Below are 24,965 nucleotides of genomic sequence, written 5' to 3' on the forward strand. Positions count from 1 at the left end.
AACTGATTGAAGTGAAGAGAATAAATCTACTAACCCCATCATGTGTCGAATACAATTTCACGATTTCGGAAACCTTGGACCCATCAGACAGGTTAAATTTTATGACTCTGTTTATCCACCACTTCCAGCTATCCAGGGGTAGCCGGCTGGGCTAGTGGTAGCCTACGATACCCTTATTGTCTTCTTTCATGTTTTAAGGAATTTCTGTACAGTTCTCAAAACTAAATTTTTTATTTTTGTAACACATTAGGTCTTGAAAACCAAGTTCTGTCCGCAGTCAGGAGGTAAAGCAAGCTTTAGGACTGTGAAACAGCTGTCCGTGTCCGTGTCTGAGAGTGTCCGTAAACGAGAGTTAAATTTATCATTATTTCTATATTATTTCAGTTGGGAGATAAAAATATGTCCGTATTTGAGGAGTGTCCGTATCTTGGGAGTGTCCGTAAGGAGAGGTTTCACTGTATTTCTGTTTGCAAGCTTTTGCAAAACGAGTGTGATTACTTTCTTAATAGAGCACCAACAAGGACAGACAAAAGAACATATTTCCTTGTACTAAAATTATTTTGGTATTTTAACGACATTTTTAGCTGCAGACGATGTCATACGTTAAAATAATAATAATAATAATAATAATAATAATAATAATAATAATAATAATAATAATAATAAATTCCTAGTTTTCTGCCCAAGGGCAGGTCTTTTACTGCAAACCAGCATTCTCCAATCTTTCTTATTTTCTGTCTTCCTTTTTGTCTCCTCGTATGATCCATATATCTTAATATCGTCTATTATCTGGTATCTTCTTCTGCCCCGAACTTTTCTCCCGATCATTATTCCTTCCAGTGTGTCCTTCAGTAGGCAGTTTCTTCTCAGCCAGTGACCCAGCAAATTCCTTTTCCTTTCCCTGATCAACTTCGGCACTATTCTTTTTTCATCCACTCTTCCTAGCACAGCTTCCTTTATTATTCTGTCTGTCCATTTCACACGCTCCATTCTTCTTCAGATCCACATTTCAAACGTTTCTAGTCGCTTCTCTGCACTTCGTCGTAACGTCCATGTTTCTGCGCCATACAATGCCACACTCCGTACAAAGCATTTCATTAGTCTCTTCCTTAGTTCTTTTTCCAGAGGTCCGCAGAAGATGCTCTTTTTATATTAAAAGCTTCCATGGTCATTGCTATCCTCCTTTTGAGTTCTTGGCAGCAGCTCATGTTACTGCTTATAGTACACTCCATGTATTTGAAGCTGTCCACTTGCTCTACTGCCTGATTTCGAATTCGCACGTTTACCTTCTTTATTTTTCTTCCGATAACCATGGTCTTCGTCTTGTTTGCATTTATCTTTATCCCATATTGCTCACAAATGTCATTTACCTCCAGTAACATACCTTTTAATATCATCTCCTCTTCTGTTAACCGTACCATATATACCATCTCTGTGGAGTAGGGGTCAGCATGCTGGTCTCTTACGCAGAGGGCCCGGGTTCGATTCCCGGTCGGGTTGAATTTCCTGGTTGAGATTTTCAGGGTTTTTCCTCAACCGTAAGGCAAATGCCAGGAAATTCGGGCCACAACATCCCTGAATATCACCGGCCTCATTCATCACCGAAATCATATTCATAACAAATCAGTAATACATATACCATCTAGTTCACAACAATATAACCAGTGTCAACAATAGTACACAGGCCTTCGGATTTCAACCAAAGATTAACTCGCGATATCACCAAAGATAGCGAGTATAAATAACAGTGAGGAAAAAAAAAATGCCATATCATCAGTAAATCTTATGCACTTTATTCTTCTTCCTCCTACTATCACCCCCATGTTCTGAAAACAGTTCTTCACTAAATTCTCCAAGTAGATGTTGAATAGGGTAGGCTATGAAGGGCATCCTTGTACTCCTCTCCCTATTTCACTTCCCATTGACATTTCTTCTCCTATTCTGACTTTGATTAGTTTGATATAATAATAATAATAATAATAATAATAATAATAATAATAATAATAATAATAATAATAATAACAAGGCAGTTCATTGTATCCAGTTATTGTTGACATAACACGATCTTTACAGACGTTTATAAAGCCATAAATTCGACTGACTCTCACGAAATCTATGATATTTAGATATCGCTAGGGAATTTTCACAATCATTCAGGGTTTTGTCACAAAAAAATCGGTGTTTACAGAACTATAAGCGGGTCAGATGAGAAACGAGACGAAAGGTAATTTGGTGTTGAGGTGTGCAGAATTCGAAAGAGTAAAGACAAAGAGTGTAAAGTTCTGCGTTCTTTAAGTCGGAGCCACGAAAGACTTGCGAAGGACGGTGATATGTGATCTTATCGTCGGATGTTGCACACCTATCTGACGCACTTATTCTGAACTCCCTGACAGTTCAGAACTTACGTCACTTAACAGAAACGTCACAATAAACGAAGTGCGGCATTACTAGGGTTTGTAGTAGGGTAAGTTTTAGTTGTTGGGACAAGAAGTTTCTTAAGCGACTCAAACAGTGAATGGAGGAACAGATTTTTTTTTTATTCGGTGTCTAAAATTTCATCCCTAATTATGTGTTAGGAATACCATGAATCGAAGCAAATTAATTATTATTGCTACATTATTGTCGCTTTTACCGATAAAAGTGATAAATAATGTTTTCCGTTTTAGATGAGTAATGATTATGATTATGATAAAAATAATAATAATTTATATTATTATTCGTGATATTTCATGCTATTACGGATTCTCATTTGCATTAATTTTTTATAATAGACCACATTTTATATTATTCCCTGAGTAGAGGTTCCGCGGAACACACATTGAGAGATGCAGTTCTAATAGGTTAATTTATGCGAGATTTGTTAAAATTGTATTATTTCCCCCATTGAACATAAAGAAGAGTGTATAAGTGGCGCCATTTAACTACAGGATGTTTTATAAAAAAGCGACAGGAGATTTAAAGAAATCCCAATGTTACGCGAAATGTCTACACCGTACTCAAATTGAAGTAATATGACAATAACAATGTCAATGAGAAATGAATATAGAATAGAGCGAGGTGAACAATGTGTCATAAACGCGTTTGAACATTATTTCGTGTCATGTCAGTGTTATTGTCGGGCATCTTATGAGTAGACTTCGTTGAATTGCCACACGCAGCATGCAATCAGGTTGCCGATGTACGGTAGTATAGAGGAGGTGAGCGACCGCCCGGTCTCGTAGTATAAGCAGTTCATGTTAAGGGTTGTGACCGGTCCAAATAGATAGAACAGCTACAGCTAATGTATACCTATGTAAGCACTTGTTTTTGCATTACTGTGGTTGGAATAGTCAAAGCTTAACATCTGTTCAATGCAGACAAGAATTCAATCAAACATGCTACATTGAGCGTGTTGCTGTTCCAAATAATTGCCCCTGGAATACCCTTACCCCCGCAGCCAGTCTTGACCCGTTGGAAAACGGCAAAATAATGAAGGTAATTGATGCATTGGATAGCTCAGACAGTTCCGCTGTTGCAGCTGTAAAATCATTGCCTTCTGAACAGCTATTGGAAGATATTCTGTTCATTGATTTTAATTTTTAAATTGTGTCCAAAAGCATCATCCTGTTAGAATCGTCTAAACTACACCTCTCAGAAGCCCTTTATATAGTGGATAAAGTATCACAAACCGTTATCCAAAATAACAATTCACTAATTTCAGAAAAAGTGAAATGTAAGTTGAGAAACATTATTGCTAAAAATTCTGCCTATTCACAACTTCGTATTATAAATGATGTACCATCAGGTCACGACAAGACATCTGAAGTTGGTGTACTAAAAAGTAGTGACTTTCCGTTCTTCAAATGTGTACGTATTACATCCTGTGATGTTGAACGTACATTTTTTCAAAATAAAAACTGTTTAAGTGACCATCGGAGGAGGTTACTTTGCTGTCGCTCAAAATGTACGTAACTCTTCATTGCACTGCACATATTCAAGGATGATGTGAGTATCTTACATTAAATTTTAAGAGTTAATATATCTCACTATAAAATATTTGTGTATTTACATGTTTAGACATTTGCTACTTCAATGATCATTCATTATATTTCTTGAATACAGGATCCAGGTTGTATTGTAACCGCAGTATACTGCTCAGTGTTTACATTAGAGGCATACTCCATCCTTTGCACGCCCCATTCTCATACAGTCTATACCGCGTGCGCAGTAAACCTTACGATTCTCGTGGCAATTCCACGAAGTCTACTTATGCGTATTCAGAGGGTATGTACCCTACTGAAGCAATTGTAAATAAAATAAGAAATAAGACACAACTATAACATTTACATGAACTTTCTTTTGTTATAATATTGTTAACGCTTACAGAATGTCATTTATTTTGAATGCAATATTGTTTACTTTTTAATTTGTCATTTTGTAAGTTAATTTTATGCGCAATTTCAATGTATTTTATTTTACTGCAAATTTTAATTATTGTGAAACATTATCTACTGTAAATTTCAGTTTATTGTAAACAAACTTCTTGTAAGACATTTTAATGTCACATCTTAAATGTTACTGTTTAACATTCTTTGTCTTTGGCAAGATTAAAAATTATTATTATTATTATTATTATTATTATTATTATTATTATTATTATTATTATTATTATTATTATTATACTTACTTAGTGGAAATAAAATAAAATTTTAATATTTACATGAAATTTCTTTTGTTATAATATTGCTAAGAATTACAGAATGTAATTTATTTTGAAAGCAATATTACTTACTTTTTTAGTTTGTAATTTTGTAAGTTAATTTTATGCGTAATTTCAATGTACACTTGTACTTATACTTAATTACAAATGGCTTTTAAGAAACCCGGAGATGTTGATAAAGCGTCGTAAAATAACCTACTAAAAAAAACCGGAGGTTCATTCCGCCCTGACATAAGCCCGCCATCGGTCCCTATCCTGTGCAAGATGAATTCAGTCTCTATCATCATATCCCACCTCCCTCATATCCATTTTAATATTATACTCCCATCTACGTCTCGGCCTCCCAAAAGGTCTTTTTCCTCCGGCTTTCCAACTAACACTCTCTAATATGCATTTCTGGATTCGCCCATACGTGCTACATGCCCTGCCCATCTCAAACTTCTGGATTTAATTTTTTTTAGTAGGTTATTTTACGTCGCTTTATCAACAGCTTAGGTTATTTAGCGTCTGAATGAGATGAAGGTGATAATGCCGGTGAAATGAATCCGGGGTCCAACACCGAAAGGTACCCAGCATTTGCTCATATTGGGTTGAGGGAAAACCCCGGAAAAAACCTCAACCAGGTAAGTTGCCCCGACCGGGAATCGAACCCGGGCCACCTGGTTTCACGTCTAGACTCGCTAACCGTTACTCCACAGGTGTGGACTCTGGATTTAATGTTCCTAATTATGTCAGGTGAAGAATACAATGCGTTCAGCTCTGCGTTGTGTAACTTTCTCCATTCTCCTGTAACTTCATCCCTCTTAGCCTCAATTATTTTTCTAAGAACCTTATTCTCAAACACCCTTAATCTCTGTTCCTCTCTGTACTTATACGAGTATTATTCTCCTTAAATATGTCATATCCTTGTTTACGCTGTACTTATGCCGTATTGTCAAATATTTGAAAAAATAAATTATAGTGATTTGTTGTGATCAGGGGCGTATCAGCCAGAACCTCAATCAGAGGTAACAGTAACGTTATAAATTCTATTTAAACTTTGACCTCGCTACACACCACACACGGGAATGACATCTGATTTGTACGAGTATTACGTTATTTTATGATGAAGTGAAACCGAGAGACGGATGTTACATATCTACAATATCTGGAAAAATAAATAAGCGAGTTTTCATAATGTCGAAAATCAGTGACAGGCTGGTTAGGTTTGATTTGGTCAGGCTTTTGGTATGTCTTGAATATTCTGTAGGCATGCTTTTTGGTAGATATGTATACTAGATTTACCCTGGACCGATTAACGTGATTATGTCCACATCTGTGGAGTAACGGTCAGCGCGTCTGGCCGCGAAACCAGGTGGCCCGGGTTCGAATCCCGGTCGGGGCAAGTTACCTGGTTGAGGTTTTTCCGGGGTTTTCCCTTAACCCAATATGAGCAAATGTTGGGTAACTTTCGGTGCTGGACCCCGGGCTCATTTCACCGGCATTATCACCTTCATTTCATTCAGACGCTAAATAACCTTAGATGTTGATACAGCGTCGTAAAATAACCCACTAAAAAAATTAAAAAAAAAATAACGTGATTATTGCGTGTGAAAATGTCGAAGAAATTCATAGGTTGTATTCATAAAAAAAAAAACAATGTATTTGGGGCGGATTTACAGCTTTCGCGGTAATTACATCTTGTTTCTAGAGTGGTGTAATACAATATTGAGGTTCTTTTCAATTATGTAAGTACGTTTTTTCTTCCTTGTGTGGTGCGTAATTTTCTAACAGCCGAATCTTAAACTTGTGTCTCGCATTTTAAATCGGAAAAGAATTTTAAGTCATCGCTCACTGCAGTAAACATTTTCAGATTTTGTACCAGCATTTTATTCGAAACATTGTGTGCAAAGGAAACGGCCATCAAGATGAAGGAATTTAACCACCACGAAGTGAGCTAACGGGGTACCAGCTGCCAACAGAGAAATCTCTCTCTTCGATAAAATCTATAAGGAATATGTGAACCACCAGTTTCTTCCTCCAAGCGACTGCTCAAGGTGGTAAATACCCAATTACGTCTACTACAATGCCTCTTTATGAAATCGACTAGTCCCATTTCCGTTGTCCAAGTGTTGTATCCTTTCACTGCGTACCTTCAGTGAAAAATTTGCGAATATTCTTCTAAGAGTCTAAAGCGTATCTAAATACTACATTCTCAAACAATGAACATCACAATTATTAAAATGGACACACCGTGTAACATCGTGGAAACCACGATGCAATAATAAGATACTCAAACTAAATACTTACAGGAATTATTGAGATCAAGGACGCTGCCAATTCTTCGAAAAATATTCCCGTTGAACCAACAAGGCAGTAGTCACAAAACTACTTCACAAAATATTCGTATACACACTCAACTAACACAAACACTAAACATTAATTCGTAAGAATGAGCTTTTCAAACTAGTCGAAATAAATGGAATATTCTGAGACGAGATTATTTATGGAACAAATAAAGTATCTACTTCGAGGGTATTTCTATAACATTCCGAAGATGAAAAATATAGTCACCAAATAGCCTATTTTACTTCTTGTAGGGTGTTGCAGGAATTTAAATACAAAAATGTGTAGGTTAAAATTCTTGTGCGCGCTGAATTAATTTCTAAATAGGCTTTTCCTACGTTCCTGTACCCGTGCGCGAGCTAAATGGGCTCTTGTAGGCCTAACAAGACTACATCCCTGGCTCAAGTGTTGGGCATGGCGCCAATTTTATTTCAAATAGTTCGACAAGTTCCCAATGAGGGCAGTGTGTGCAGTGATCTAAGGATTAGTTCTTGTAAGTCCCAACAGATGTCACCAGAAATCAAAACCCGTAAACTTTTTTTTTTTTTTTTTTCGTTGAATATAAACCTTCAGTTTAAAATGGTAAAATAAAACTATATTAAGAGAACAAAGTATTAATCCTCGCTTGTAAAAATAGCAGTATATGAATCTGTGTATGCGTGTATCCCTACGAAAAAATGAATAACAGTTGCTATGAACACAAAATAACAATGAAAATTGTGAGGGAAGTTTTTTTTATGTGGAATTGAAAAGGAGCTTGATAAGGAAAGGTTTTAATGGTAATAAAATAAATGACTACACATTTATACAAAATATTCAATAATATTTTTATTAAAATATATACAAAAACTCAAAATAAAATAAAATAATTACATAAATTAAAATAATCGATGGAATATACCGTAATTATAATACAAATTGGTTTTCATGCAAGTTTGCATTGTAATATTTGAAGTACAAAGGAAACAAAATACTTCAGAACAAAAGATTACATACCACATTAATTATAAATTTTCTCCCTAAGGTTTGCAAAAAAAAAAAAAAAAGTATATAAACAGCATCACCCCATATTTTATTTTCTTGACAAAAATCTGTATACCAATATAATATTATTCTTATATCATATTTATTATACATGATGAACCGTAAGTTATCCCAGTAATTTCAGGGAGTTATTCTTTGAAATAAAACAAAAACGTTTAATACAATTTAGCTTGTTTTGCTTCCTTTTCGAGATAATTTTTTTTTTAGTTTTGTCCTTTAAAGTTGCAGAAGTTCGATCCAAACAAATGCCACATTGTAAAATTTCTTTGCAGAACAAAAAGTTAAATTTGTTTGGATCAAATTTCTGCACATTTAAAGAATAAAACTAAAATTCTTTCAATAATTATTTATCATCATAATACACTGCTCTCTTAAACTGACTGAGCATATTGGAAATTTAATCAATGGCTTGCCCAAAACATGCTATGAAATATTTCATATAAAACGAGCAAAATTGTATTAAACTTTTTTGTTTGAAATATCTAAAAAAAAAAAAAATAAAAAATAACCACCTGAAATTAATGACATTACTTACGGTTCATCTTGTTTATTATATGGCTTAACATTTTGAAAATGAAGTTTTTATTATACTTTTGCTTGAAAAATAATTGAGTACCATATTATCTTTCCTGCGATTGAAGATATCTAAGAATAACAGACACAATATCAGTTTCACTGCTTATCACTATCAATAATATTCTGAATAAAAATAATTCTGATGAGGGGGAAAAAACGTGCTTATTCACGACCATAGGATATTAATATATAAGTAAATACTGCACAATTGTAATCAAGTTATCACAATCGCTAACAACTATGTACTCTATCGTAACATGAGTTATTACAGCCATGTTTGTTTCATACATGTAATGTATGTTTCAAGCACAAACATCATTATGAATTAAAGTATTATAACATTATATTAAATTATATAGTAAATTAAATCTACTTTCAAAATGTAAAAAATTAAAAATAATTATGGCATATGAAGTGTAACACACATCTCTTTTTACTCACTGTACCAGTACTAGGGTAACAGATAAAAAAAAAAAACTACAAGACAAAAACTAAGTACTGTTAAGCCATGTCAGTAAACACCAAGAGATAACAACGAAGTCAAGACTTCACATCATAATTACATGGTAATTACTACTCAAATATATGTAATTAAATATATTCAGTGCTTAGTTAACATTCATGCTGGTATTACTATGATGTACCGAAGTACATATATTTCCATGCAGGAATTCTGCATTATCATGTGGTGAAGAATGGATAGAGCAGAGAAAAATTCTCTCTGACACCGGGGCTCGAACCCAGTGTGGCTTAGTGGTAAAGTGTCAGCATGTAGAGCTGAAAACCCGGGTTCGAATCCCGGTACCAGAGAGAATTTTTCTCTACCCATTTTTCACTATATCCATGCTGGTGCTATATCACATAGGTTCACTTAGAATTCTTCTATCATTAAGGTCTTTGTCCATATGACAGCCCACAGAAATTATCGTCGTCACAATATTAGTTTGGATTGGAGTTGATTCTGACAACCAACCTCATTGAAATCACTTTAAGTTTCTTCCCTTCTAATACAGCATAACACTTTTCTATCTTCTAAAAATTTTGAAGTTTCCGATTTTTTTTTTTGAGATGAGATTTCCTATACTTTTTATTATTTATGCTTCAATTTCCTTTCTGCCAAATATCATTTTACATTTGTTTTGTGTACTGAAATTAGATTTTTTCCAGCATTTCAGAACAATTTACCACAGTCTAGTATATACAGTCACGAAGCTTGAGTTTATGAGGGTACTAGGAACAATAGACTGTGCAGGTATTGTTTCGCATTGTCTGTGATGAGGCGATAGTAGCAATCCTAGTAGTTAGCAACTATCTATGGATGCATATTTACTATGTATTGAGCTTCGTGACTGTATATACTACTAGGTGTTCAGTTCAAAATGTGTCTTGGCTCGCTGTATGCCGTCATGTGGCTAGCTGATGAGCCTAGAGAATTCAATCTTCCTACACTTCCGCAGCTCAGGTGTATAATCTAAGAGGCAGAGAAGTTGGCTAGCAAGTACGGCGTTCATTCTGAAGAGTACGTGCCGATACGTACGGTAACGCCGGTAGTGGCAGGAATGTGAACTGTTTGGAAATACGTACTGTCGGGATATGGGGAGAGGGTTAAGACGATTGCTTATGTATTTGTTGACATTAACTTCGACGGTCAACATGGATACGGAGCATTTGATTTGTGTTGTGGAATGTTACCGTACGCAACCGATGATAACAAATACCCTGCGTACGACTTGCCGGCGCAAAACACAGTTCGAAAGAGGTTATGGTAGCACACAGACCGTACAGACCGCCATCTGTTGCTACGACGTTCAAGTTATACCGTACACGTTCTCAAGTTCAGATTGAAGAATGCCTTAAATAATAGGCAACTTCTCTAACATATAAACTGAAACTCGCTTCAAATCGGTGACCCAACAACAGTGACGTCATGACACACTTTGAAATGAACACCCAGTAGACTGTGGTAGTACTTGAAAAGATCTCTTATGTTACTGTGTCCATTATTTTTAACAGTCCACAAAAGCTATATGAAACATAACCAACAGAGTATGTGATATGTGTTGCCAACGTTTCAAAATAAAAAAGGAAAATTTTATCGACTTTTTTTAGTGAATCATGCTTTCTTAATTTAAAAAAAATGGCATATTAAAGGATTATACATACAACCATAGTACACACACTCACATTTGTGTGTCTTTAGTATCTAATTTTTAACGACACTTTCATATTTTGAAACTGATTTAACTTTAGCAATTTACTGTCGTTTTTTAATACATTAAAAAAATTCTTTGCAGGGCATGTGAAAATTTATAACAATTTGAAGCTCTGAATTTATCAGTTCTGGTGAGCATCTGTTCCTCACATCAGTCTATTTATTCTTTATCTTGCAGCTGATATTTGCCAAATCAAGTAACTTCCATGAAATCCCAATCAGACAACTAGTTGCCTTCATTGAGAAGACTGGAATGGGACTGGAAATAGTTCGGGGACAATGTAACAGTTCGGAAATGGACGTAGTACTCTGAAGGCTAACTCAGACCTAGCCTTTCCAATTTATTCTAATCTAATCTAATGATCACAATTCTTTTTTATTACTGAAAATTTCCTTCATCAAGCTATATTCTTTAACTGTAGAGTTAAGTTAAGCGTTCATATACTTAAAAAAAAAAAATCTTTCGGCACATTCGGATTTTTATTATAGTATCGCGCACTTGTCCACTTTTCCGAATTAATCATCAAATAATGTTATAATTTACCGCTAGAGCGCATCATTTCATTGTAGTGTTCTGAACTGAACCTGGAAATAAAATGAATAGCTCTGGTAACTTAAACTATGGAGAACATACCTGATTGATTTAATATTTCCTCAATCTCATCCCACATGTTCTTTTTGCATATTACATTGCTACAGTAATTATAATTTGACAAACTGTTAAGCTCTTCATACTGTTGGACTAACAAAATAAGTTTCGCGTCATCCATTTCATTTATAATGTCTATATTATCGCGATTGGAGGCCTTGCAATCGATATACGAGGTCTGTCTAAAAAGTATCCGACCTTTAATTTTCCCGAGCGAAGTAGTGATTCTAAGGCGGCGCCACTGTGCATGGAGGAAGGAGGAACCGTAATGTGCATGCTTGAATTTTTTCACCGCATTCGCTTGTGCCAGTCACTGGCTGGTGGTCGCCAAGTAAGGTGCTGTTCTAAGTGTTTGTCGGATTTAGTTTTCTCGCAAGATGACTGAATGAATTGAGCAAAGATACTGCATCAAATTTTGTCAAAAGCTCGGTGATTCTCAAAGTCAAACAATTCGTAAGATTCAGCAGGTGTTTGGGGAAGATGCGATGGGTGTAACACAAATTAAGGAGTGGTTCAACCGATTCAAAGATGGCCGCACATCAGCGGAGAGTGAGCAGCGTTCTGGCAGGCCCCAAACTGCTCGGAGTGCAGCTGTTGTTGAGAGGGTGCGAAATTTGGTGATGGCAGATCGTCGTTTGACCGTGCGGGAGATTGCCGAAGAGGTTGGAGTGAGTAAAGATTCTGCACATGCAATTTTGCGTGATGATTTGAACATGAACTGAGTGGCTGCGAAATTCGTGCCCAAGTTGTTGTCCCCGGAACAAAAAGACCTCCATCGTGACGTTGCACAGGACCTTCTGGACACCGCCTACACTGATCCTGGGTTTCTGAACACCGTGATAACTGGAGATGAGTCATGGGTGTACGGGTACGACCCAGAAACAAAAAGACAGTCGTCGCAATGGAAGCATCCCGAGTCTCCAAGGCCGAAGAAAGCATGGCAGGTGCGAAGCATCAAGGTGATGCTGACTGTTTTCTTTGATGTCCGTGGAATTGTGCATCACGAATACGCACCGGAAGGACAAACGGTGACAAAGGAGTACTATCACGATGTTCTCTGGCGACTTCGTGATGCAGTTCGGCGCAAAAGACCAGACATGTGGACAGCGAACAACTGGCACTTGCATCACGACAACGACCTCGCACATTCATCCCAATTGATCCACACTTCCTTGGCCAAACATGGAATTACAACCGTTCGCCAACCTTCCTACGCTCCAGACTTGGCTCCTTGCAACTTCTGGTTGTTTCCAAAATTGAAGACACCACTGAAAGGATCCCGTTTTGAGAGTAGAGAAGAGATAATGCGGAACGCGACGACGGAGCTGAACATCATTCCAAAAGAAGACTTCCATAGGTGTCTCCGGCAGTGGAGGGATCGGTGGGCTAAGTGTGTGCAAGCACAAGGGGCCTACTTTGAAGGGGATTAGGGTCCCAACCCCGTCAGGTATTTGAAATATTTTTTCTGGCTAAAGGTCGGATACTTTTTAGACAGGCCTCGTATTTTCATGACATTCTTTATTTCGATCTTGACCCATAAGGAAATCCATTTAGAATTCTCTGACAAGAATTCTGGATGGAATCCGGTCACACGGATAGAGGCGATACGGCCAAGTGGACGTTGCTCCATTTAAAATAATGCAAAGAATAAAAATCCGAACGTGCAGAACGAATCCATTCCGGTAGTGAGCGCCTACCTTAAGTGGGACTGTTCCATAGCAGTGTACAGTGTACAGTATTTTGAAAATTTAACATACTGGGATTGTTAAACGTGCAGAATTAAAATGGACCCTAGCTTCTACAGTTATTTATGAATTTTTATAAGTTTGCAGAAGCTCATTGGACGATTACTTTGAAGACAATCAGATAACACAGCCATTTATATTTAAGATTCAATGTCAGTCCACTTTGAATCAGTAAAGATTATTACAATTCACAAATTTACATTTACAAATCTGCAGAAAAACTGGGAAAGAAAAAAAGGAATTATGTAAACACCATGTCTGGGATGAACACTACAGATGAATATACATACTAGGTTCAAAAAGTTCCCGGAATTTGCTAGCATCATAGAAACAACGTACCTTAAACACTATTCTACAGCATTCCCTTCAAAATAGTTGCCTTCCGCAACAACACACTTTTGCCAACGCGTGTAGAGTTCCTGGAAGCAGGCCTGGAAGCCATTTTGTGAAACCCGTCTTAGTGCTCTCGTCGGGTTTGCGATAACCTCTTCAGCATTGAATCTCCGTCCTTTCAGATGACTTTTCAGACGGGGAAACAGAAAGTAATCAGGTGGTGAGAGATTAGGAGAGTATGGTGGGTGATCCAAAGCAATTATGTTGTGCCTGGCAAGAAAATTCTTTACAATAATTGCGCGATGAGCAGGTGCATTGTCATGCATAAGGAACCAGTTGTTTTCTACCCACTTTTCTGGACGTTTCCTTCTCACTGCGTCCCAGAGGCGACGGAGGGTTTCTACGTACAATTCTTTCGTTCCAGTACGACCTTCTGGAATGAACTCATGGTGCATGAGACCCTGAGAGTCGAAGAAAACTTCCAACATAACTTTGCTTTAAGTGTGCTTAAATGCGACAGGCTCATGTCAGTAGATTTACTGGCATGTGAAAGAACTCCTGCGGGACAAAATTCCGGCACATCCGGCGATGCTGATATAACCTCTGCAGTTGCGAGCGTCGTTAAATAAAACATAACATTTAAAATAACTTTGCCTTTGGAAGTGTCCCTAGGAAATTTTTGCTTCCGAGGAGATGTTTTCGATTTCCACTCAGATGACTGTCGTTTAGGGACTGGGTCGTACAAGTAGCACCAGTTTCATTTTGTTTAAGAAATCACCATCTTCATCAGCCATACTGATCATGTCCCCAGCAAAACACAGAACTTGATGTTTGTACTTTGCTCTGTGGACATAATTACAAAATGCGACGAACAAACAAAACACTATGATAAACAATTGCCTACAACTCAAAACCAATAATTGCCATTATCAGCAAACTTTAAGGAAATGACATCATGAATGTTACCAACAAAACAAATGTATAATATCCCTTGTTATATATTAATACGAAAAATGGTAGTAAAATTCCGGGAACTTTTTGAACCTAGTAGTATATTATTATAATGTACCGAAGTACATATGATATTTCCATGCAAATGTTCTGCATCATCATACGATGAAAGAGTAATGGAACGGAGAAAAATTCTCTCCGGCGCCGGGATTTGAACCCGGGTTTTCAGCTCTACGTGCTGACGCTTTATCCACTAAGCCACACCGGATTCCACCCCGGCGTCGGAAGAATCGTCTCAGTTTTAAGTTCCAACTCTTGGGTTAGTGGACAACCCCCCCTAGTCCCTAAGCCAGCCCCCTCCGTGCATCTCCAGCTGGAAATCAGAGAATGCTATGGAATGATGACGAAATGGACAAATGGTGATGGAATGATGTAAATGCCTAATGTGAGGAGAACCTCGAGAAAAACCCCAATTGCGACCTTGTCCGCCACAAGTGTCACTATAAAATTTTCATTCTGACTGGGACTCGAACCCAAGCCACTTGCGTGACAGGCCAGAGGTCTGATCACTCAGCCACCGCAGGGGTAAGTTTTATGTTAGCGACACTGCTATTCCATTCATTTTGCTGACATTTCCGCGTTGATACATTCATTTGTGTAGTCTAAATAGCACATGTGGAGATTTATTGATCATCGTAAAATCTTAGTGAGTTCCTCTGTACTTGGCAGCAAACATCATTGGACAAATTTGTTGGACATTGAGTTATAAAACTTTCTTATTGGTAGTGCTCATCCCAGACATCCTGTAGAATTCCTATGCAGACTGGTTCCACTCCACCCTCTACTTAACAAAATTTATTAGTGGGTGGCGAGTGGTCATACGTTGGTGGATTAACAGGTATGGCCATAATGAAAAGTTTTAATGAAAACACATGCAACCGAAACACGGATTCAGATGTTATACAGGTCATTCAAGTTCTTCCCCAGTTTATGGAAGTGATTCTTGAGGTTAATTGGAACAAGAATTGTATGGAATCACATTCATAATTACGGAGTTACAGTATTTTGGAATCACATTCATAATTACGGAGTTACGGTATTTTGAAATTTCTGCAAGAAACTTAGTCGAAAAAATGCGTTATTTCCCATAGATCCTTTTTACCAGTGAAACGATTTTTTTTTGTGCTGTAAATATATGATAGAGGCCTACCAGCTTTAATTTTTTTAGTCTAACATTAATTTTGAATAGCTTTCATTTTTTTTTTAATAAAATATATAGTTGTACACTACAGGCATAGTATAGTATTTGAGTATAGTCTTTTCAAAAACAAAACATGCAGTATAAATCTCATTTGGGGACATTTGCAAACTTTTTATGTATACAATATCTTCAACAAATATAATAAGTTATTGGGTTCTTTACCGACACATCTCGTACACACATACAAACATATACCGATTGTCTGCGACAACTCAAAAAAACAAGTTTTGAGATATCTTCAGTTGAAAGTTTCAAATAAATCACCTAGAAAGGAACAGAGTTCTGGTTCATAACCACGACAATTAGAAATGAGTCAGTATTCAGGACGAGCATATCACAATCTTCCAGTTCATTATTAATACATTTCGAAATGTACTAATAATGAATTAGTAAAGTCCATAGTTATAATTACTTCTAAAGCAGTTCATTTCGTTTTTTTTTTTTTTCTTTTTGATTGTAAATATGACTTATCTCAATATTGAATCGGAAAGAGCTCCGAAAGGTGCTTTCAGTAGTATAAATAACTAAAAAATGGCAATTTCTGAGTTGAATAATTTCAAGGAAAAATTGTTCCGGGGCCGGGTATCAATCCCGGAACCCTTCGCTTAGCACGCGACCTTAGCTACCCCAGTAGCTCAGTCGGTAGAGCGTTCGCGCGCTAAGCGAAGGGTCCCAGGATCGATACCCGGCCCGGAACAGTTTTTTCCTTGAAATTATTCAAACCTGCTTTACAGGGAGCTACTACCTGAAAGCCAGATTTGTATAATTTTTGAGTTGTCGCACTTTTGAACTGGACGATCCATACAGTACATGCACACAATTACACCTGGCAGGAATTTCCGCGTTCATTTGTTAAAACGTCCCTGTTTCTGATATGTATTGCAGAGTATCATCAGTCTAATGTAGATCACAGCTTGCTGAGTGCACGGCTTACTTTCGATGCCGACGGTCTATTTAAAATGTTGCAGATGTATTCACCGGCTTCTATAATTTGTTCTAAGTCAATACCTGTCTCAATGCCCATGCCATTCAACATGTACACTACGTCTTCAGTCGCTACGTTACCGGATGCTCCCTTCGCGTAAGGACAGCCGCCCAGGCCAGCGACAGAGGAATCCACAACAGAAATGCCAAACTGGAGAAAAAAAAGAAGCAGCCATGACAGAGCATTCACATTTATTAACATTATAACTTGATGGTGAAGAATGGAAACCTCCTATGTCAAAAATCGTTAGTTTTCAGGAGAGCAAAAAAACATTTTCTAAACATGCACATATATCAATAAAATTAATTATAATTAAATTCTTTTAAAAAATTAATAATTTTGGAAGTGTGATATGACACAGGAAATCACTGCATCCGATCCGTGAATATTTTATGAATTGTTTGGTATCACAACCCACAAATAGGAAAATTTGACATAGGAGGTTTCCATTCTTCACCATCACAATATTATGTTGCTAGCAACACATTAGTACAGGTAGGTATTCACACATACTGTGTGTTTTCTGGGATAGGAGATAGGGATTTAACACTACCATAAAAAGACATTACTTACTTACAAATAGCTTTTAGAGAACTCGGAAATTCACTGCTGTCCTCATATAAGCCCACAATCAATCCCTATCCTAAGAAGATTAATCCAGTCTCTACAATCATATCTAGGGACCGGATTTTTATGTAATATCAAGGTGTGAAGTATGTACATATTTATTTAAGAAAAATAAGCTGAATATGTACCAAAATATGTAAAATCATGAAAATATTTAATATCAATATCTGCGCTGGTGTGAATTGTTAAGCCTAGATATTTGTAGTGTGGCACAAATTTTTAATTTTCTGTCCTTCATGACGATTTCTACTGTTTCTGGTGCTCTTCCGCCGTTTCTGAGTATCATCATTTCTGTCTTGTCCACATTTATATCAAATTTGTTTTTATTGCACCATTTTATCACGATGTTTATTGTTTCTTGTAACTTTGTAAGGTCTTGAGACCCCTACTACTATGTCGTCCGCTTATGTGTATGAGATTATTCTCTTCTTGATTTTTACAATACAAGGTAGTTGTATGAGAAAGGTTGCCTTTTGTTCACTCATATTTACAGTGGGCGGTAAGGGGTGAGTGCCTCTTTTACTTCCTGGAACTAAGATGTTATGTTTCGTCCCGAAATATATCCTTCCTCGGGTAGGTAAAAAGGCTTTTTAAATCTGTGTATTTCAAATTGTAAACTTCCCCAGCAGAAGTTTTCTTTTTCCTTTAAAAGAAGTAAAAATGAATAAAAACCCCTAAATATGTAGATTTATGTAATACCAAACCATAATATGTAATGTGGGGTAAATATGTAAAAATATGTAGTATCAAATTTTAATATATTAATGGTAATTACAAGATTCGCAAAGATTTGTTATTTATATACAGTTAGGTTGAAAGGAATATAATATGTAATTACAAAAAATCTGGTCCCTAATCATATCCCATCTCCCTTAAATCCATTTTAATATTATCCTCCCATCTACGTCTCGGCCTCCCCAAAGATCTTTTTCCCTCAGGTCTTCCAACTAACATTCTATATGCATTTCTGGATTCACCCATACGTGCTACATGCCTTGCCCATCTCAAACGTCTGAATTTAATGTTCCTAATTATGTGTGCAGTTCTGCGTTGTGTAACTTTCTTCATTCTCCTGTTAACTTCATCCCTCTTAGTCCCAAATATTTTTTCTAAGCACCCTATTCTCAAACACCCTTAACCTCTGTTCCTCTCTCAAAGTGAGAGTCCAAGTTTCACAACCATACAGAACAACTGGTAATACTAGGTGAGCCAATGAAACGGACGATTTTCAGATTCGTATCTTTTCGGCTGTTGTCGGATATTTTAATTGTTACATGCAACAATCTATTCTTCATTCAACAGCATTTGAACAGGTGAATAACGTGCTTTTGCTATTAAGGCATATTACAAAAATAATAATGAGAGTTTCATTGCTGCACAACAGCAGTTATTAGAAGGTGCTGATAAAGTGAACCGCATGACTTTTTGCCAACAATTCTTGGATCTAAATGTTAACGAAGACATGGTCCGCAATACACTGATGAGTGATGAAGCTCATTTTCATCTCTCTGGATATGTCAATAAACAAAACTTTCGATACTGGTCACCAACTAACCCTTATGAAATGCATGAGGAACCAGTACACAGGGTCAAAGTCACAGTTTGGTGTGCAATAGCGTCATTTGGAATCATCGGTCCTTATTTCTTTGAGGACGATAATGGAACATCTGTTACTGTAACATCACAGTGATATGTTCGAATGATTAAAGAATTTTTGTCTCCACAAATTGCTAATAATCCTCTCATCAATAGAGACACGTGGTTTGAACAGCATGGTGCAACCAGTCATACAGCTAGACGCTCCATGGATGCAATCAGACATTTATTTCCAAACCACATTGTCTCAAGATATGGAGACATATTTTCTTGGCCTGCGAGATCTCCAGACCTGACAGCATGCGATTTTTTTCTTATGGGGATACCTGAAAAATATGATCTTCAAAAATTCACCTCCACAGAACATTGAAGAACTCAAAGAAAAAATTCGCCATGAAGTTGCTGAAATTCCTGTGGACATGTTTCGTCGTGTAATGGAAAACATACAACTTAGACTTGAAGAATGTGTGCAACGAAATGGGTTCCACCTGTGGGATGTACAGAAGTGTTCAGAAAATAAGAATTTCATGAGGTACAAGTAAATGCTATTATGTATACTTTAAATGTAAAGTGAAAGTTTCGTTTCAAAGTAATCAGCACAATAGGAAACAGAAAACGGATGTAGGTAAATTCTCATTTTTAAATAGAACTATAAATGATTGGAATGACCTACCTGCAGCGGTCTTTGAGGGCTGTCCTTCCTTAAGGAGATTCAAGAATAATTAAAAAAGTTGTGTATAAAGTGAAAATTAAAATTAAGGTGACATTCAACATTTAATTTTTTAAGGTGACATGTATTTATCTAGCCTGACGAGTTTACTTCCTTGGTTTGAATTGTAAATTATTTAAAAATAGCGTGTAAGAGGGCCTTAGACTAGAAATGTTCAGTTTAAATGTAGTTCTGTTTATAAGTATGCATAAGAATGCAATTATTTGACTTATTTGAACTGTTGTATCAGTGAAGCGAGGTGAGTCAGTGAAGTTATGGTTTTACAGTGCAGTGAACAGTTCCGATCAGTGATAATTTATAGTGTCAATGAAATGTGTTCTATAGTGTCAGTGAAATGTGTTACAGAGTGTCAGTGAAATGCGTGCTAAAATGTCAGTGAAATGCGTCATAGTGCCACTACAGGGAATGAGATGAGAGTAAAGTGAAAGACTATTGAAACTTATGTAGGACCTATACATAATTATGCAGGTTGTATTGTAAAATTAGGTGTTTTATTTTATGTTTTATTATTATTGTGTTAAATTGTATTGTGTATTCTTATTGTATTGTGTATAAAATTGTATATGTGTTGTAAAATTGTATTGTAAATTTTATTGTGTATTGTTAATATTGTATATACCACTGCCACCGGGTGCTTGCCCACTTGCAGTGTAAATAAATACATACATACAAAAATAATTATTAAAGTTTCAAAATCACTCATTTCATTGGCTCACCTTGTATAACTGTTTTACAAATTCTAACTTTCAGTTTTTCTGAGAGTAACTTGGATGACAAAAGCTTCTCAACTAAAGAAGTTTACTGTCTAGTATTATCGCCGCGCTCTCATGGTTAACATGTCGGCATCATACAATAACGTGCGGTGTGCTTTTAAAACATAGTTCTCCCGACCGATTGTTGCTCTGTAGGTTTCACTCTAAGCGTCACGTTGTCACGTCTACTTCCTCGATAAGAATAAGCACTAGTTTGTTATATTGTTAAATGGCTATTACTACTCTTTCATATACGAGTACCTTGACATTCTTAACTCTTTAATAATAATTTTTAATCACATACGTTAATGTTCGCTCTCAGCAAAAGACATTGCAACCTCGGTTTTAGTCCACGTGAATTAGACAAAAAGGTGTCATTTAATAATGGAAGCAGCTTATTGGTTGCAATATTGAAATTGAGGCGAGTGATTGGAGCGGTGACATAAGAAATTGAAAACAATAATGCAATTAAATTTCAAAGACCTGCCGAATGTTATGCACAAGGCTGCTCAAAGACCTGCCGAATGTTAACCATGAGAGCGCGGCGATAATAACAATAAAATAAAAACTTTTACAAAAGTGTAGTTCTCACCTCTAGTGCAGTAAGAATATTGGCTAATGCTTGTCCATATGTGTCGTGACAGTGAACTGCCAATTTTTCAGCTGGTATGTACTTGGTTACTTCTTCGAGCATGGCTCTCATGGATCCTGGAGTACCAACACCTATGGTGTCGCCAAGAGAAATTTCATAGCAACCCATACTGTACAGTGAATTTGCAGCCTGCAAACAACGATGAATTGAAATAAGATTTCATGAAGTATTATGAATGTGTTGTCTTGTTAAGAGAATACACAACAACAAACCTTTGCTACTGCTCTTGGGTCAACAGCTCCTTCATAAGGGCAGCCGCAGACACACGAAACGTAGCCTCGAACACGCATTCCTTTGTCACGAGCTGCTGTTGCCACTTTCCGGAATATCTCATCACTCTGTGCCACTGTACAATTTATATTCTTCTTGGTGAATGTTTCAGACACGGCTCCAAAGATGGCAATTTCTTTTGCACCAACCTCCAGCTGTAAAATTAATACAAACATTCAGTGTCACGAGGATGACACATACTTTCTCTTTATACGTTTAATGTTTGTGTAACAATCCACTCTCTTTATCATGTTGTGAGGGATATTACTGTTTATAATTATTTTTTAGTTGGTTATTTAACGACGTTGTATCAACTACTAGGCTATTTAGCGTCGATGTTAATGTTATGTTTTATTTAACGACGCTCGCAACTGCAGAGGTTATATCAGCGTCGCCGGATGTGCCGGAATTTTGTCCCGCAGGAGTTCTTTTACATGCCAGTAAATCTACTGACATGAGCCTGTCGCATTTAAGCACACTTAAATGCCATCGACCTGGCCCGGGATCGAACCCGCATCCTTGGACAAAGAAGGCCAGCGCTATACCAACTTGCCAACCAGGTCGACTTTTTAGCGTCGATGAGATTGGTGATAGCAAGATGGTATTTGGCGACATGATTCCGAGGATTCGCTATAGATTACCTGGCATTCACCTTACGATTGGGGAAAACCACGGAAAAGGAACCCAACCAGGTAATCAGCCAAGTGGGGATCGAACCCGCGCCTCAGTGCAACTTCAGACCAGTAGGCAAGCACCTTAACCGACTGAGCCACGCAGGTGGCTATAATTATTTTCTGAACTATAATTTAAAAGACATAGATGAAGCAAATCACTTATTAAATATGCCCAAATAAGATTAACTTTCATTTTCTGGATTACATTTTAACACTAAGAAGACTGGATATGGTGACATACCTGGAAAGACTGGGAGGGGTGTAATTTTGACCCTTGTTTTGTATTGCCTTAATATGCACGGAAAAATGATTTGGTTGTATAATATGTAATTTAATGCGTTAGCAATATATTTTTAAGCATCATAATGATGGCTCTTTACATCAGAAGTACACTCAGTATAAAAATGCAATAGATAACACAAAACAGTAAGATTCTAAATATTAATGTGTTATGGATTAAAGTTACTGTCTTTTTTGGTAAGTAATATTTTCGTTAATAATACTTTTTTCCAACAGTTGTAAGAACTATTCTCAATCACTGAAGTAAAATCACTAAAACTATAATAGTATTTAGCAATTTTATTTTGCTTTGGAACACACTTAAAGCATTCTTTTGGGTGGTATCAGTGGCGTGTTTACAAATGTGATTCTCAAACACAGGAATTTCTCATTTTATGTATTTTACGTATGAAAGCATAAGATTGAGTCCAAAACTAGTCACTAATTCAATAATATTACACTTCATTACCTCAAGTCTGATTAGAGTACTATTTAGGATCGTATTCATAAACAAGACTTTGGACCAAAGTTGACTGTGGAAAGTACAAAATTACGATTTTCCTATTCACAGTCGACACTTTGACGAAAATAAACTTCAATTATGACTTTACTTCGAAGTCGCCGAAAATCTAGACTTTTGACTTTGACTTTCGTTCTTGGACATAAAGGAAAATGGCTGATATTTGGGAAATTGTTGAATTCGCCGAGAATATTGAGGGCATCCAGGAACATATTGAAGCTGCTCATATTTCTTGGCACACTATTATGTATGCACAAAATTCTACTGAATTTTATAAGAATAATGGTTTAAAATCAAGATCATATTTGATAAACAGACCGTATTAGATATCCTCGTAATGTTTCAACATGCATTGATGAATAATAATCAAAGAGGATTATCTGTTCCACCAATAACACAACTTCTTATTTAATTGCGATTTTACGCTACAGGTAAGGAAGGATTAATGGCTTAATATTAATTTTTAGTATTTCATTCTATAGAGGACATGTATAGAGCAGGATATGCAGTTAATTTACAATCACGGTAGCTTATGAATTACTAAGATTGTCATAATACTGTTTTCTGTATATTGATTTCAGGTAATTTTAAAGTACATAGTTTCTGCAGATTTGCAGAGATAATTCTACCAACTGTCAGCAGGATAATACCACAGTCTAGTACATACAGTCACGATGCTCAATACATAGGGAATATGCATCCAAACAGACATTAAACTTTAATTGCTAGCCACTAGGATCGCTACTATCGCCTCATCACAGACAATGCGAAATAGTACTGGCACAGTCTATTGTTCCTAGTGCTCACAGTGGCTAATCGCTTGGAGCGCTGTATAGTGAGAAATGCAAAAAAAATCACCTAAAGCTTCGTGACTGTATGATATATATTAGACTGTGATAATACTAAGTATCTTTCACAGTCTGTCACTGGTGACATCTTCTTATCTTCTATGTCTTCAGAATTATTTTATAATGAAATAATTATTATTAATATAAAAAGCTGCAAGAATAGCTAACAATTGTGTAATGTGAACCGATGCTCAATTGTTTCGTTGATTCTGAATCAAAAGATGGATCTATTTTTGGCAATGCCTACTCTATTTCAACTATCTATTAATTTAATTCGTTTAGAAGGCCATGATTATGATTGCCAACGTTAAAACCAGAATGTCAAATCTCAACTTACCAAAGCCAAAGTCAAAATCTCAGAACTATTGTCTATGAATAGGACTTTCTACAAAGATAACTTTGCTACGAAACTCGACTTTGGGAAGTCTTTATCCACAGTCTTGTTCATGAACACGACCCTAAGAGAGGATCATTACTTTATACTTACAGCTCCAGCAAGGCCTTTCATATTTGGAACAAGAACCGGGTAATTCACATCTGGATACTGCGTGATGCTTCGAAAAACCTCTGTGTGGTCTGACATCTGAGGGACCCATTTTGGCGAAACAAAACTTGTAACTTCAATGGATTTCAGCCCTGACTTGGAAAGTTTATTAATTAGTTCTACTTTGACTTCTGTAGGAACTATGACCGGTTCATTCTGCAAGCCATCGCGTGGGCCCACCTCTACTATGCGGACTTTCCTAGGAAAAGACGGTCTTGATATAGTCGTTGTCTGAAACAAAGAGAATAAATCAACTGTTCAACACATCTTTATTTATTTATTTTTTTTTGAGGAGGAGAAAAGCCCGAAGGCTTGCACCACTCGCCTCCTTATTGTGGGGTGATTGTTGAAGTCCTTAGGATCACATTCCTGCAATTACGTGATTCACTGCTTGGTGCCAACTTATCGATTCAGCTACGGCATCCAGTTCTGTCAGAGTTCACGTGAACAGAAACGCTCCTCCGTCTCCCTGTTGATATTCTGCAGCCTCCTCAGATCAGTAGCATCTGTTCGCAATTCACGTATTATGTCCTTCTGCATCCTATATTGACCTAAAGATCACAGTACTGTCGATACCGTGATTCACCATGGTGCCATCTGTTCGAGGGAGCTACAAATTATGCAACTCCTCCAGACAGATGACACCTGTAGGTGAATCACGGCATTACATCTGCTGCATCTCCTGGTCGACCC

General features: G+C 36.8%; 2 protein-coding genes across 10 annotated transcripts in view; both read right to left on the minus strand.

The window, feature by feature from the left end:
* The window catches only part of LOC138696931 (uncharacterized), a 191,957-nt gene extending 184,550 nt beyond the window's left edge, over positions 1-7,407 (minus strand). For 4 of the 6 annotated variants that reach the window (XR_011331490.1, XR_011331491.1, XM_069822427.1 and 1 more), the window contains exon 1: positions 6,989-7,406. The gene's annotated coding sequence lies outside the window, so the exon portion shown is untranslated. Of the gene's footprint in view, positions 1-6,988 lie in introns of all 6 variants that reach the window. The other 2 variants (XM_069822429.1, XM_069822430.1) reach the window with 2 other exon arrangements.
* Positions 7,408-12,467: 5,060 nt separating this feature from the next.
* Hmgcl (hydroxymethylglutaryl-CoA lyase) overlaps positions 12,468-24,965 on the minus strand; it is a 31,018-nt gene continuing 18,520 nt past the window's right edge. For all 4 annotated transcript variants that reach the window (XM_069822431.1, XM_069822432.1, XM_069822433.1 and 1 more), the window contains exons 2-5: positions 24,216-24,503; positions 21,350-21,562; positions 21,078-21,266; positions 12,468-16,930 (exon numbers count right to left, since the gene is read on the minus strand). In XM_069822431.1, coding sequence (XP_069678532.1) covers positions 16,703-16,930; positions 21,078-21,266; positions 21,350-21,562; positions 24,216-24,503 — 918 coding nt within the window. In that variant the 3' untranslated portion in view covers positions 12,468-16,702. The remainder of the gene's footprint in view (positions 16,931-21,077; positions 21,267-21,349; positions 21,563-24,215; positions 24,504-24,965) is intronic.

This window comes from Periplaneta americana, chromosome 3, assembly GCF_040183065.1.
Source record: "Periplaneta americana isolate PAMFEO1 chromosome 3, P.americana_PAMFEO1_priV1, whole genome shotgun sequence".
Lineage (NCBI taxonomy): Eukaryota > Metazoa > Arthropoda > Insecta > Blattodea > Blattidae > Periplaneta > Periplaneta americana.